Source organism: Patiria miniata, unplaced genomic scaffold, assembly GCF_015706575.1.
Source record: "Patiria miniata isolate m_02_andy unplaced genomic scaffold, ASM1570657v1 HiC_scaffold_11, whole genome shotgun sequence".
NCBI classification, from domain to species: Eukaryota; Metazoa; Echinodermata; class Asteroidea; order Valvatida; family Asterinidae; genus Patiria; species Patiria miniata.
Genome location: NW_024037049.1, coordinates 2,541,949 through 2,554,828, shown reverse-complemented (window position 1 = coordinate 2,554,828; position 12,880 = coordinate 2,541,949). Strand labels below are relative to the sequence as shown.

Below are 12,880 nucleotides of genomic sequence, written 5' to 3'. Positions count from 1 at the left end.
ACGTGAATTATAATAATAATAACTAGAGGTCTATGTCTGTTTAAAAATAGAACATAGGGCTTTTGCGCTTATATTTTTCTGTACGACTTTATCCTTTATTTGCCAATGTGCTGTCATGTTAATGATATTGTTTGTTCAAAGTTTGTTCAAAGTTCATTAAAAGTAATGTTGATCTAGTAGCTAACAGATATAAAATATTTGAAATTTGTTAATGACGTCATGTTGATGTCATTTCGGATTTTGTATATTGATGCATATTGAGTTAACCTGTTTCATTTAGCAAACAAACTGAAAACTGAAATCTTAAATAACACTAAACGATGAGTAAATGAGCACGCAAACACAAATACAAATCTACCATGACCCTGGGTTTCAGTCTGACTCTTTCCTAGTAATAGACAGAGACAAGAATTCCTCAAAAGATAATCTGTTTCCTGGGTCACCAGTTCCAGTTCAAGAGCTGTGATTCAAGTGAAAACTGTAGATGGGATCATGCATTGAAGTAAGGTCCAAACGACACGCTGGGGTCCACAACTGGTCTAGTTGATGGCTTGAATCCAATTAACCAATCAACAGGCCGAGAACCCACTCAACAGCTAGCCGAGACCCAGTCCGATCCAAGGGCTTGGACCCAAAACCTGAGATATAATATTAAAAGTCATGGGTACACAATAGTGTGTAGCATATTTGCCTTACTCTTTAAGAAGCACAGTAAGCCAAAGCAGCAATTATATCAAATGAATCAACTGTGCATGCCTAATAATTATATAATGATTTCACCAGGCCTCAATGGAAGCAGTTCACATTTACATTTAACTTGGGCTTGAAAACAATTCCTTACATTGCAACTAACAACTAAATTAAGAAATTTAAGACATACTGTAGTTTGATACTAGTCAAATTACTCGAGAACGTAAACCCTCCTTATTTTTTTCATGACATCTCACATCACAAAGTAATAATAATGCCAACTATTTGGAGCCAGAAAAATATCAGCAAGTAAGTGCAAAGGAGGGGCAAAAACAGTTTAATGAGCTTTGGCATACCGTACATGTATGCAAACGTCCATCTTTGGCTAAGAAATAAACATCAATAAAAATCAACATCAAAAATATCAACTCCCCCACAATCAAAACTGCTAAAATCTGGTGGTTTTAACACTTTCAGTTGAAACAATTTACAGTGAAGAGGATAACAATAACCACATTCTTTGGCATAGTGTCACTGAGCACGATAATTATGTACATGAAACAATGTTTATATGTACACAGGTAAATTTGAGATAATCCTTGGTTACTTTATTTGGCATGGTGGATGTCTGTGGCATGAGTTTACATAACCATTTTTGTAAACATAGCAACAACAAACTGGAGATGATACTTGTCAATGTTGTTGGCACTACGCAATGCATATAAAGACCGGTTCATACTTTGCGAATGCAAATGCAATTGTTGATGTCACAACACGTTTTTGCACTGTGATTTTGCAAAAAGTTGGGCACGGTCCAATTCCGGAGAATTTTGAAGCGAATGTTTCATGACATCAGAATCGTTTTCCATTGGCTATTAAAAGTATGAACCAGCCTTTTCACTGAAATACAAAAATCATAAATTGAGCACACTGGAATTTAATGCTGCATGAATCCGAGTCTCAAGAAATATTCTCATGTTGGAGGCAATGAAACTGTCAACGGCATCTGAGGACCGAGGCATTTAACTGGCTGGGACATGTTCCTGTATTGATAGTGAAAGAAAATATGACAAGTAAGTTTTTCTTTGTATGACCGAAAGCACAAAGTACAGTGTACATATGTTGTACAGCCTAAATGCACCGTATGTTGTCTAGTTTTCCAGTGAATTTTCCAAAACTAAACCAACTGTCTTCACGAAAAGCAGACATTCATAGATAGCTCGCTAAAACTAGGATTCGGGAGTAAATACCGTAGCTAGGAAGCTGTACATACTGTCCCATCTATTAAGAAAATGAAAAATTGTAAATACATGTAAACACATTTCTATAAATATGAACAAAATGTGCATAACAACAGGAATTTAACATGCATGACATGAAAAAATCAGCCACCTAAAAATGTGCCCCGAAGCCCCCCAAAATGTGCTCATGTGCATGATGATTTACTGTACACGCTCCGCGTACAAACCGAAAGACATGGCAGACAAACAACTAACATGTCGCCACACCGTGACGAAAGCTGCTTCCTTCATCGATGTATGGGATAAGTTTTTTCATAATCTAGTCCAGTCATAGCGAAGGAACTGAAAAAAAGCTCATCCTCAAAATCACACCCCAACTTTGAGGGAACAAAATTCTGCCAAAAACACTGAGAGTCCACATAGTTTATATCATTCAGACAAAAACGTTTGCTTTCCACTTACCACGCCGTCTTGGAGACCTGCTACTTTTGTAAATGTGTATTTTGTGAAAACAGAGATGCCTAACTCATATAAACCAATTTTGAAGTGATTACCGCTAACTTCGCCACAGACATCTACTGAAAATTCATTTTACACTTTTTTCAAACTGCTACTAGAGGGCGATCTAACAAGTTATGACGTCACTGGTAAATTTTTTAAAAAGTGCAACCTAGCCACAGACTAACACCGTTGCAAGCTAATTCGCACCTTTTTCCAATTTTAAATTATAAGGTAATTCGAGTTACTTCCGGCTTAGACTGGAAGGAAGGGTCACGTGATTCTGCTCACACGAGATAAAGTGAAGATCCTGGATTATTCTATCAATTCCCGCAAACGTCAAATTCGGGTCTCTCACGGCTAATTTTATACTGATTTTCAAAGATTAAGTCTATTAATCTTTAACGTGACGTCATGTGACCCATGATGACGTAATGATGACGTCACTCTTCGGGACGCAACTATGCCATAAGGACTATGCCTATGCTGACTTTGAATGATGTACGACAAAGATTAATGCCAAAAGTGGCGTTGAGAAAAAACATGTACAAAGTCTATGGGGTTCAGGCGACAAAAAGAAGAAGATTCAGAAAGAGAAATCTTAACAAAAAGAAAGGCTTTTCCGCAACTATGCAGAAAAGCCAAATACAAATAATTTTATTAAATGACAGGTGACCTAAACTTCCACGTCTGTAACTCAGCTGTGTAGCATTTCCTTGGAAAATACATTTACATTGATTTGACAGAGACTGCTGTTGCCGATTTAAAAAAACAAATTAATTGAAAAAGCTTACAAAGATGAACCCTAGTTTGTATCACAAGTGATTAACAGAGCACATAATTTTAGGCTTCAAGCACAATTATCACAGAACACATAATTTTAGGCTTCAAGCACAATGTATATTCGTAAATACAAGTACTCGTACTTGTAAGCACCAGTACTCGTACTCGGATGTTCAAGTACTCGTACTCGGAGACCTGTTCTTGTACTCGTAAGCACAAGTACTCGTATTCCTACTAGGCAACCTAGGTACTCGGCAGTACTCGGTACTCGGCAAAACGTACTTGACTACAACACTGCGATTTAGTAAAGTCGACTCTGATTGGCTGGCAAGCTGCTTGCATATATCTGGATGTTTAGATCAGACGTGATACAGGAGATTTGGCTCCGTGGATAACGGATATTTCTCAGACTAACAGATATATTGCACAAAAGTATATTTTGCTTCACACTGTAAAGGACATTTGGGAGGACACCATGGTGTCCCTGTTACATGTGATTCTAGCAACTTGTTTGTGATAGGCTTATATTTCTTAAGCCTGTCTTTGAAAATTCAAATGTTCGTACACAGGTATCTTTATTGCTTTATAAGATATATGAACTTTAAGCATATTTAATGAAAACCAACATAAGTAATGGCACAGATAAGTCACAAATTTCACACGTACCATGTCGATGTTCCTGTTACATGGTGAACCATTTTTTTTCGACATGTAAAGAGAAAATCAAGTCAGAAAATGAAAAATTTATGTTTATCCCTAACCATCCTGAATCCATCAAAATCCATACCCCTGTTTTGGAGTATTTCGGCAGATTCAGGATACCTCCATATTGAAAAAGGAATCATTCAAATCACTCATGTACTTTTCAAGTTGCGGAATTTTGAACACAAACATCGTTGTAAAGTTCTGTCCACGGATCACAAATAAGGTAAGTGTTCTTTCAGCAAAATTCCCTATGTGAATTGTTTTTGTTTTGCTGAAAGAACACTTACCTTTTTTGTGATCCTCGGACAGAACTTAAAACGGTCTTTGTGTTTAAAATTCTGTAACTTGAAAAGTACATGAGTGATTTGAATGATTCTTTTACTAAAAGAAAGCTTATTAATTGGGCTTTGATATCTTAAATTTCGTAAGTGCTACATACAGAACTTTGGCTTTTCTTTTTTTGTCTCACCCTGTATATAACAGTGTCCCACTTTGGACCCCTATTTATGGAAAAGCCCATTACTAATAAATTATGGAGAATAACAATCTTAGTAGAAAGCAGTTGTGAACATACATGTGTAGCTAAGGAAACTTAATGTCCTGGGCACAATAACTTGAATGAAAATGTCAAAAACTTTCACAGCAAATATTGCAAACTTAACATTTCTCTTATTTCAGGGTAAATCTGAACCCTTAGTGATTTCCTCCACAATGAATTTGCTTCATCACTATGTATGTACATGTATGCATATGACATTTCTTTATAGCCTTGCCATGACTGCGTGGGTATTGGACGCAAACGTTGCCATTCATGCCATGGAGATGGTAATGTAAGTTACATGTACTTATCATTAATCAAGTTTCTTTTTTTATCCCCTTGGCTTTTAAGCCAAGAAAGGGGGATCTTGCAGTAGTGTATTCCATGTGTGTGTCTGTGTATGAGTTTGTTTCTGCATTCAATAGGAGACATTGAACAATAGAGGACAATAGGGTCCCCAATTTCTGAAGGTCCACAATTAACAATAGATACAAACATATGGGAGGTCAAAGTACAAACAAAAGAGGGACATACAAAACTGAAATTTGTATCCTTGTAGAGTCATTTGTTGATCGATGTCCCCTATTGAATGCAGAAACAAACTCACACACACACAAGTGAGTTGTCTCACAGTCACTATGTGGACATGTGAACAAAAGATGTTCACATAATGCAGGTTGTGTTGACGTTGTGGCCTAAGCCGTGTCCACATAACGTTTCGCCCTCTCTGGAAAACAGGTTTAGAGGCATTTTCGGGTTAGGGTTATCTGTCGCAGAATGAAGAGAAACATTCAAGGAAATCAAAAACAAATTTGGGGTTGAAAGAGTTTTCACAGTTTAAGCAAAGTTATTTTTTGTACCGAGTTTTCTTAACTACACGAAAACAAAGGAATGTCCACATAGCATATACCACTATTGTCCCACTTTCGTTTGTACTCTAGCTTTTTAGGAAGATCTCCCATATGTTTTGTACACTATCACCAAATTGGGGACCTTTGGGAATTGAGGGCCCTATTGTCCTCTATTGTTCAACGTTCAACAAACTCGCGAAAACGTATATCTTTTTTTATAGTATAGCTGGGATGTTATGGCATAGATTTCCAGTTCATTTGTTGCATTGTCGTAACTAGAGTGGCCTAAATATCTTACCGAAGAGTTACCTAGATTTAGGACAGCAATAAGTTTAAATATTAAATGATCTTATTATTTTGATGATAGATAATCTTTCAAAGAAGCTTTACAAAATGCCATTATTGTTTGCATCTGACAAAGCTTTTAGCAAATGAAATTTATTTAGGCATACTTTGTAAGGTTGAAGAAAGGATGCGGAAAAAGCTTTAAAAATCGTAAGATGAAGAAACTAGTTTTAAGACATTAAAAAGCATTAAAAATGCTTAAATTGAGTTCTCAAAGGCCTAAAAAATGAACGATTCGAGTAATGAATTTCCTATCAGCTTGTAAATAACAATCACACAGCGCTTAATAAAAGAAAGAGGCATATGGAGCGCTTAGTGAATTTTCCCGTCAGGCTGATCGCACACGGCAGACACCACACATGCACATTGTATAGTGAGTGTTCCATCATTGGGATCCCAAATCAATGTGTACATGTCAATGTGTACATCAAGCACCGATCATCGGTGCTGTAGTCCAGTCCACCCCACCCCGTCTGAGTCCTTGGTATCCGAGTCCTTGGTATCCGAGTCTGAGTCCGAGTCCTTGGTATCCGAGTCCTTGGTATCCGAGTCTGAGTCCGAGTCCTTGGTATCCGAGTATGAGTCCGAGTCTTTGGTATCCGAGTCTGAGTCCAAGTCCTTGGTATCCGAGTCTGAGTCCGAGTCCTTGGTATCCGAGTCCGAGGCCGAGTCTGAGTCCTTGGTATCCGAGTCTGAGTCCAAGTCCTTGGTATCCGAGTCTGAGTCCGAGTCTTTGGTATCCGAGTCTGAGTCCGAGTCCTTGGTATCCGAGTCTGAGTCCGAGTCCTTGGTATCCGAGTCTGAGTCCAAGTCCTTGGTATCCGAGTCTGAGTCCGAGTCCTTGGTATCCGAGTCCGAGGCCGAGTCTGAGTCCTTGGTATCCGAGTCTGAGTCCAAGTCCTTGGTATCCGAGTCTGAGTCCGAGTCCTTGGTATCCGAGTCCGAGTCCGAGTCCTTGGTATCCAAGTCTGAGTCCGAGTCCTTGGTATCCGAGTCCGAGTCCGAGTCCTTGGTATCCAAGTCTGAGTCCGAGTCCTTGGTATCCGAGTCTGAGTCCTTGGTATCCGAGTCTGAGTCCTTGGTATCCCAGTCTGAGTCCAAGTCCTTGGTATCCGAGTCTGAGTCCGAGTCCTTGGTATCCGAGTCCGAGTCCTTGGTATCCGAGTCCGAGTCCGAGTCTGAGTCCGAGGCCTTGGTATCCGAGTCTGAGTCCAAGTCCTTGGTATCCGAGTCTGAGTCTGAGTCCTTGGTATGCGAGTCCGAGTCCGAGTCTGAGTCCGAGTCCTTGGTATCCGAGTCTGAGTCCGAGTCCTTGGTGTCTGAGTCCTTGTCGCCGAGTCCAAGTCCTTTTATGAATCTTAAGTTAAGTAGTGTTCTCATCGACACCAATACACTAACACAATTCACAAATATTGCACATCATCGTGGTTGAGAACTAGGACAAAGTTCATTGTTTTACCCCTTTAATACAAAGCAAAGGTCAAAGATAACCCCAAAGGCTCAAAGGTACTGTGTAGTTTACACTTTTACCAAATTCATAAAAGGTTTCGCCCTCAATATTTTTTAAAAGTGAACTTCAGGATTTAAAGGGCTTCCCAATTGTAAAAAAAATTAAAATATTAAAATCCCAAATTCAGATCCTCATTTTCAAAAAATGTTGCTGGAAAATTGTTGTTGAATCAGACTCTTCTCTACCATTCAATCAAGCATCGTTAGGGAGTCTTTCGTCAGGAAACCGAACGGGCACTGTACATCCATGCCTACACCGAGCACAGTATCCGTATCACACATTTGTAATATTTGACTAAATTTCATGACACTGTTCGTGACATAGTTCACAAAGGTATAAAACAGCCAGCATTATTTAAGTAAATTTAAGTACCAGTATTTAACTGAATGAATTTGAAGTTTGTCAACAAGGAGGTTTTAAAACAGTGCATGAGGAAAGTCGGGGAGAAATATCAAAGTGCGCTGCATTTATAATAACAATAATAATAATTTGGGAGGCTAATCAACCTTACTCGCAGCTGGTATGCTGAATTGTGAAGGACGCGGCTACAACGTGGTCGGGCCACTGGCACGTAAAGGCGCCTATGGCTGCCGGGCACATCGACCCATATATGACCACGGAGCACAGCCTGAGATCGAAAGTGTTTGATTTTTCCGGAGGGAGGAAAACCGGAGGGCCCGGAGAAAAACTCTCTTGGCACAGGAGAGAACCAACGCACAACTCTACTCACATGCAATCCGCGGCCAGGATTCGGACCGTGGTCACCTTGGTGAGAGGCGAGCGCTTTATGCACAAGCCACCCATGCCACCCTTCATAGGGGACTCCATTATACATGTACATGTACATGGAAGGTGACAGGTTTAAATCCTGGGCCCGATATTATGGCTTTGTATACTGTAAGTAGAAAATCCCTGCTTACTATAGCAGAAAACTCCTTGCATATTTCACAGGTTAGTGAGGAATTCTGGCTTACACTCACTCATAAATAAGGATTCTGTGCTTACAGCACGTAAGCACAGAATGGTCATTGTACATGTAAGTGTGGAATTCTGTGGTTAGCAGAGCAACGAAAGTGGGTCTTGGTTGGTTAATTCCCAGCTATAGCATGTAAAGGATTTCTACAAAGGTTTTCAAATTTTGTTTTATTTAATTTGGGTTTGTAGATTCATTGTCATCACTGTAATGGTAGTGGTCATGTTCATAGTCCTCTCTTGCATGATGATGACCACCATGGACATCATCACCATGACAACCATGTTGAGTGCACCTGGTGCCATGGAACTGGACATCAGAAGTAAGCGCTTGTTACATAACATAAAGTATACTTTACAGAAAACAGTGATAAATTATTATTTATATCAAGCTTCCACAGAGTCCAAATAAATCAACGTCATATTGTATGCTTTCTGGAAAAAAACCCTGGATGACAACGCAATATTTTAAGGTATCAACGCTCATTTTTGGATCCCACACTCAAAGAGTGTAGAAACTCAAAGTTTTCAACCAGTCAACAGAGCGCAGGCGCACACAGGGTATAATACACTCTATTTATTAACAACAAATATGGGTAGCTTCGAGCAGTGCAAAATTTGCAAGAGAATAATTAAATGAAAATTTGAAAACTCAAGACGCTGGAAATATCTTGAAAGCAACCAAGACGAGAGTAAATATACTGCCAGTGTATTTGGCAGAGAAAAATCTACGGAAAGATTTTAAGACGCTGAAAAAGTTTACGCTGCAGGTTTTTTGTCAAAGTTCTAAATTAAACCTTGGTAAATGTATAAGTAGGAAAGCAGATGGCAATTATTACAAAGCACCATCAGGAAATTTGTGGTGTTTTTTTTGTCAAGTCAGTCCAATATAAATAACAATAATGTTTTGGATCAAGTCAGCCTGATATAAATAATAATTATAGAACATTTGATGCCTTTGTTCAGGGGATAAAAGAATATATTGCACTTGCTATAACAATATTGCACAGTTCGTAGACAAGTGCAACTGTGTTATAGCAAGTGCAATAATACTTTTATCACCCTCAAAGCCATCCAGTATTATTTATATATATTTGTGATGTTACCTGTCAGAATCAGATACTTGTCGGGCAGCACTTGAAATGGAGATATTACCTACTCAAAAAACAATGCGGAGATGAATGTTTTCCCTTTCTGTATTGGGTGATGGGGCTGTTTTTTGTCTTCTTTCTTGGTTCTTGTGTGTAATTTTTTTTCTTGACAATAATTCTCTGCGGCTTTTCTTTCAAACAGTGCATGAACTTCAAAGTTTGGAATGAACATCAACCCTGATACAGAGGTGTGCATACAAGTGTGAAGTCGTGATGACATAATCTGTCAAATTACAAGCAATTTTAGTTCATAAAGTCACTGTTATGTTCCAATCATAACTCATGATCAAAATATAGAATCATGTTCATAAGTTATTATCTGAAAGACCATGCCTTGATAAACATTTGTACGTAAAGTCACTTGACCTTTACTTCTGGGTTTAAAGAATGGTCAAGTTTTGGCGAATTCAAAATACCGAAATAATTGTTGATATTAAAGGGAATATACATCATTTGCTTTTGCTGTAATTTTCAGAAATGGATGGAATTGGGGGGTTGGAAATATATAGCAAATATAGTTACACTGACTTTTTTGAGGTTTTGGGTTCGAAAATGCTATAAAAACCAAGAAAACAATCATTTTCCTGTAGTCTGGTTCCCTGACTCCATATAAGAAGAAACAGAGCAGTTTACATACATTGGGGAATTGTAAGGTCAGGGAACCAGTCTAGCTGGCTTGTACCCGTTCATAGGTGTGTAATCGATTGCAAACAAGTGCGATGGTCAATTGGGGCCAGTATTTGAAAAAAAGCCAGTTGTTTCCAACGCTGATCGGCCGATCAGCGTTGGAAATTGATACAAAAATAGCACTTTTCTTGAAAATGACAGTATACCAGTTGCCATGATTTTACAGGATGCTTTACACTGTCATTCACTAACAGTCCAGCAAGGTTATTCAAAATCATTTGGTAGTTTTATTTTTTGATGTTTGCAAATGTTGTATTTTCCCTTTAAGACAGACGTAATTTCATTCAAATGGTTCAAGGGATAAAGATGAAACCTTTTACAAACATGAACCCATATCCAAAGATGTGAAATAAGTTGTGACGTTATCGTGATGTCATCATTTATATTGCATTTGTTCAAATTAATAAATGCTTAAAAGTATAACAAGTTTGAATTTCATATTTAACTGGTTTTTTTTCATTAAAATCTTTACAACTGAGTTTGACAATTTCAAATAAAAATGTTCCACGCCCCATTACCAAGTGCGTTTCATTCTATAAATTAAGGTTCTAGGTGTCCTATTTTCCTGTCCCTGTTACTTTGGTACTTTGCAATTGCCATGGAAGTATCATTAAGAATAACTTTAAATGATTTTGTTATATGTTGGGTAAGTAGTTTGCAATATATGATCTCTCTTGGAGGATGACTGCATTAAGGAGTGCATCAGAATTATAACATCATAGGTGCCAGATGTAACAGGGACAGGAAAAGTGGACCCCAAATTCATAGATTAATCCGACAAACAAAATTAGAAGCTATTTTGGAGGTGGAACCACATCCGCAAGCATGCTGCAGGCATTCCTAAAGGTAATGTGTGCTTGCATTTTGGTATTCTCTATTGGTCGGGGGAGCCGACCAGTGGGTGCGTACTACCTGAGCATGACTCGTGCAAGCCTGGCACTACCTCAGAAAACAGCAGTCACCAGATAAGTCTATAGAATGACCCGATAAAAGATGTGTCTAAAATATAATGTGAAAGTTTTAAATTGTTATTTCAAAGGGGTAAGATCTTTATTTGTACAGTACAAAACTTATTTTTGCCAAGCTGCCAAGAAGTATCTGATTTTGACAGCATGTCACATTCTTTCCTGAATGATACAAATACATGTTCATTTATCCATGGAGGAAGGAACATGGAGGATGTTCCTTCCTCCATGATGTATCCATTGTAAGATACTTCATATTTCATTTTGCAGTGTAGTGATTAGTAAAGTAGGGTGGTTCTAGAAAGTGCTAAAAGTTGTCTTTGCATACATTTCTCTAGTCTTTTGCCTTTGTGAATAGTCTACTATGCACAAGGGTGCCCCTCATTAGAAGTGTTTTTCCAAGAGAAACTCTTCATACATACATGTAAGTCATTCCTACATGACCTCGTATCATGTGACACTGGAGAGGAATCTTTTACAAGAAGTGCCTTTGTGCTTTTACATGTATCAAGTTAGTCTGTCATTGAAAATGTGTAGTTAATGATTGAATATTCTGACATAATGTCTTACAATATATTTATATTTACGATATGGTACTTACCAATTGGTGCTATTTAATTTGTATTTGATACATATAGATGTAAAACATGTCATGGCCATGGACAAGTGACTTGTGGCAGTTGTGCTGGAGCTGGAAACCTGAAAGTTTTCATCAAGCTCACCATTGAGTGGTAAGTATTGGCCTACAGTGCATTATATAAATGTATGACTCGACATTACATAATCTGATGCCTTAGAATTTTTGATTGCAGGGAGTGACAGACAACAGTACCTTTTTTGTGCCTGTTCATATTGAAAAAATAGTGTGACTTCATCGATCTCTTTTGGCCTGGTTCTAGACATTTAATTGATAAACCAACCAGTTTCTTCTCACAGGCAGTATCAAAAACTAGTTGTCATTTGTTATCCCTTAAAGATTGTCTAGAAAAAAAAGTATTGATTGATCAAATTTCAGTGGCTACCCACATAAACCACCAAACATAGCTCTTTGCAGGGGGGGGGGGGTGTTACATGCACCAGTGGAGTTACAAACATGCTTATAGGTATTTTAATACTTCTTGGTTGTGGATGGTTATATTCAGTGTTGTCCAAGGGCTTGCAAAAATCTCAACAAGCTTACTCGGGTGGGACTCGAACTCATGACCTCCTGCCTACTAGTGCAGACGTCTTACCTCTGAACCACCTAGCTTGTTGGGGTCAGCCGGTCGGTTCGAGTCTGATGTAGCAGCAGGTACCACAACCAAAGTTTTTATAAGATGGAATTTGATTATTTTTCTTTACAAAAGAAAGACAATGACATGTACACTTGAATGTATTTTCTGATAAATGGTAGGTTCAACCATTTGAGTGATAGTATTGTGGAGAGAACCTCTCTGCCTGATGAGCTGATCCGAGGTGTCACAGGAGAAGTTGCTTTCACTGAGGAACAACCAAGGGTAAGCATGCGTGTCTTGTAAGAACTGCAAACAATCAGTGATGGTTAAAACCTCAATAAATGTTTGGTATAAAACCCTTACAAATACATATCATATATCATTGAAAGCGGAGTTGTAATAATCAAAGACTAAACGTGGATTCAAGTCTTCGCCTGCACTCAGGTTCCTGTAATGTAACATCTACCATCAAAAAAGTTAGTCTTTTATGCCCCGCGGCGAAGCCAAAGGGCCATACTGTTTCCGCCTTGTCCTCCTGTGGGTGGGTGGGTGGGTTTGGTGTGTGTCCGGAGAAATCTTGTCAGCGCGATAACTTGAAAAATACTTAACATATAAACTTCAAATTTGGTTTGTGGATTGTTTTAGGTAATCCTAAGAAGCTTATTGCATTTAGGGCCGAAAAGTCAAGGGTCAAGGTCACAGTGGCTAAAACAATAGAAATTTTCATCCA

At 38.5% G+C, this 12,880-nt stretch overlaps 1 protein-coding gene across 3 annotated transcripts in view; it reads left to right on the top strand.

The window, feature by feature from the left end:
- LOC119741720 (protein SSUH2 homolog) overlaps positions 1 to 12,432 on the top strand; it is a gene marked incomplete at its 3' end in the record, with an annotated part of 40,083 nt that extends 27,651 nt beyond the window's left edge. For 2 of the 3 annotated variants that reach the window (XM_038217593.1, XM_038217601.1), the window contains 4 exon segments: positions 4,685 to 4,747; positions 8,326 to 8,456; positions 11,575 to 11,667; positions 12,330 to 12,432. In XM_038217593.1, coding sequence (XP_038073521.1) covers positions 4,685 to 4,747; positions 8,326 to 8,456; positions 11,575 to 11,667; positions 12,330 to 12,432 — 390 coding nt within the window. 3 annotated transcript variants of the gene reach the window in all.
- Between the last annotated feature and the right edge of the window lie 448 nt (positions 12,433 to 12,880).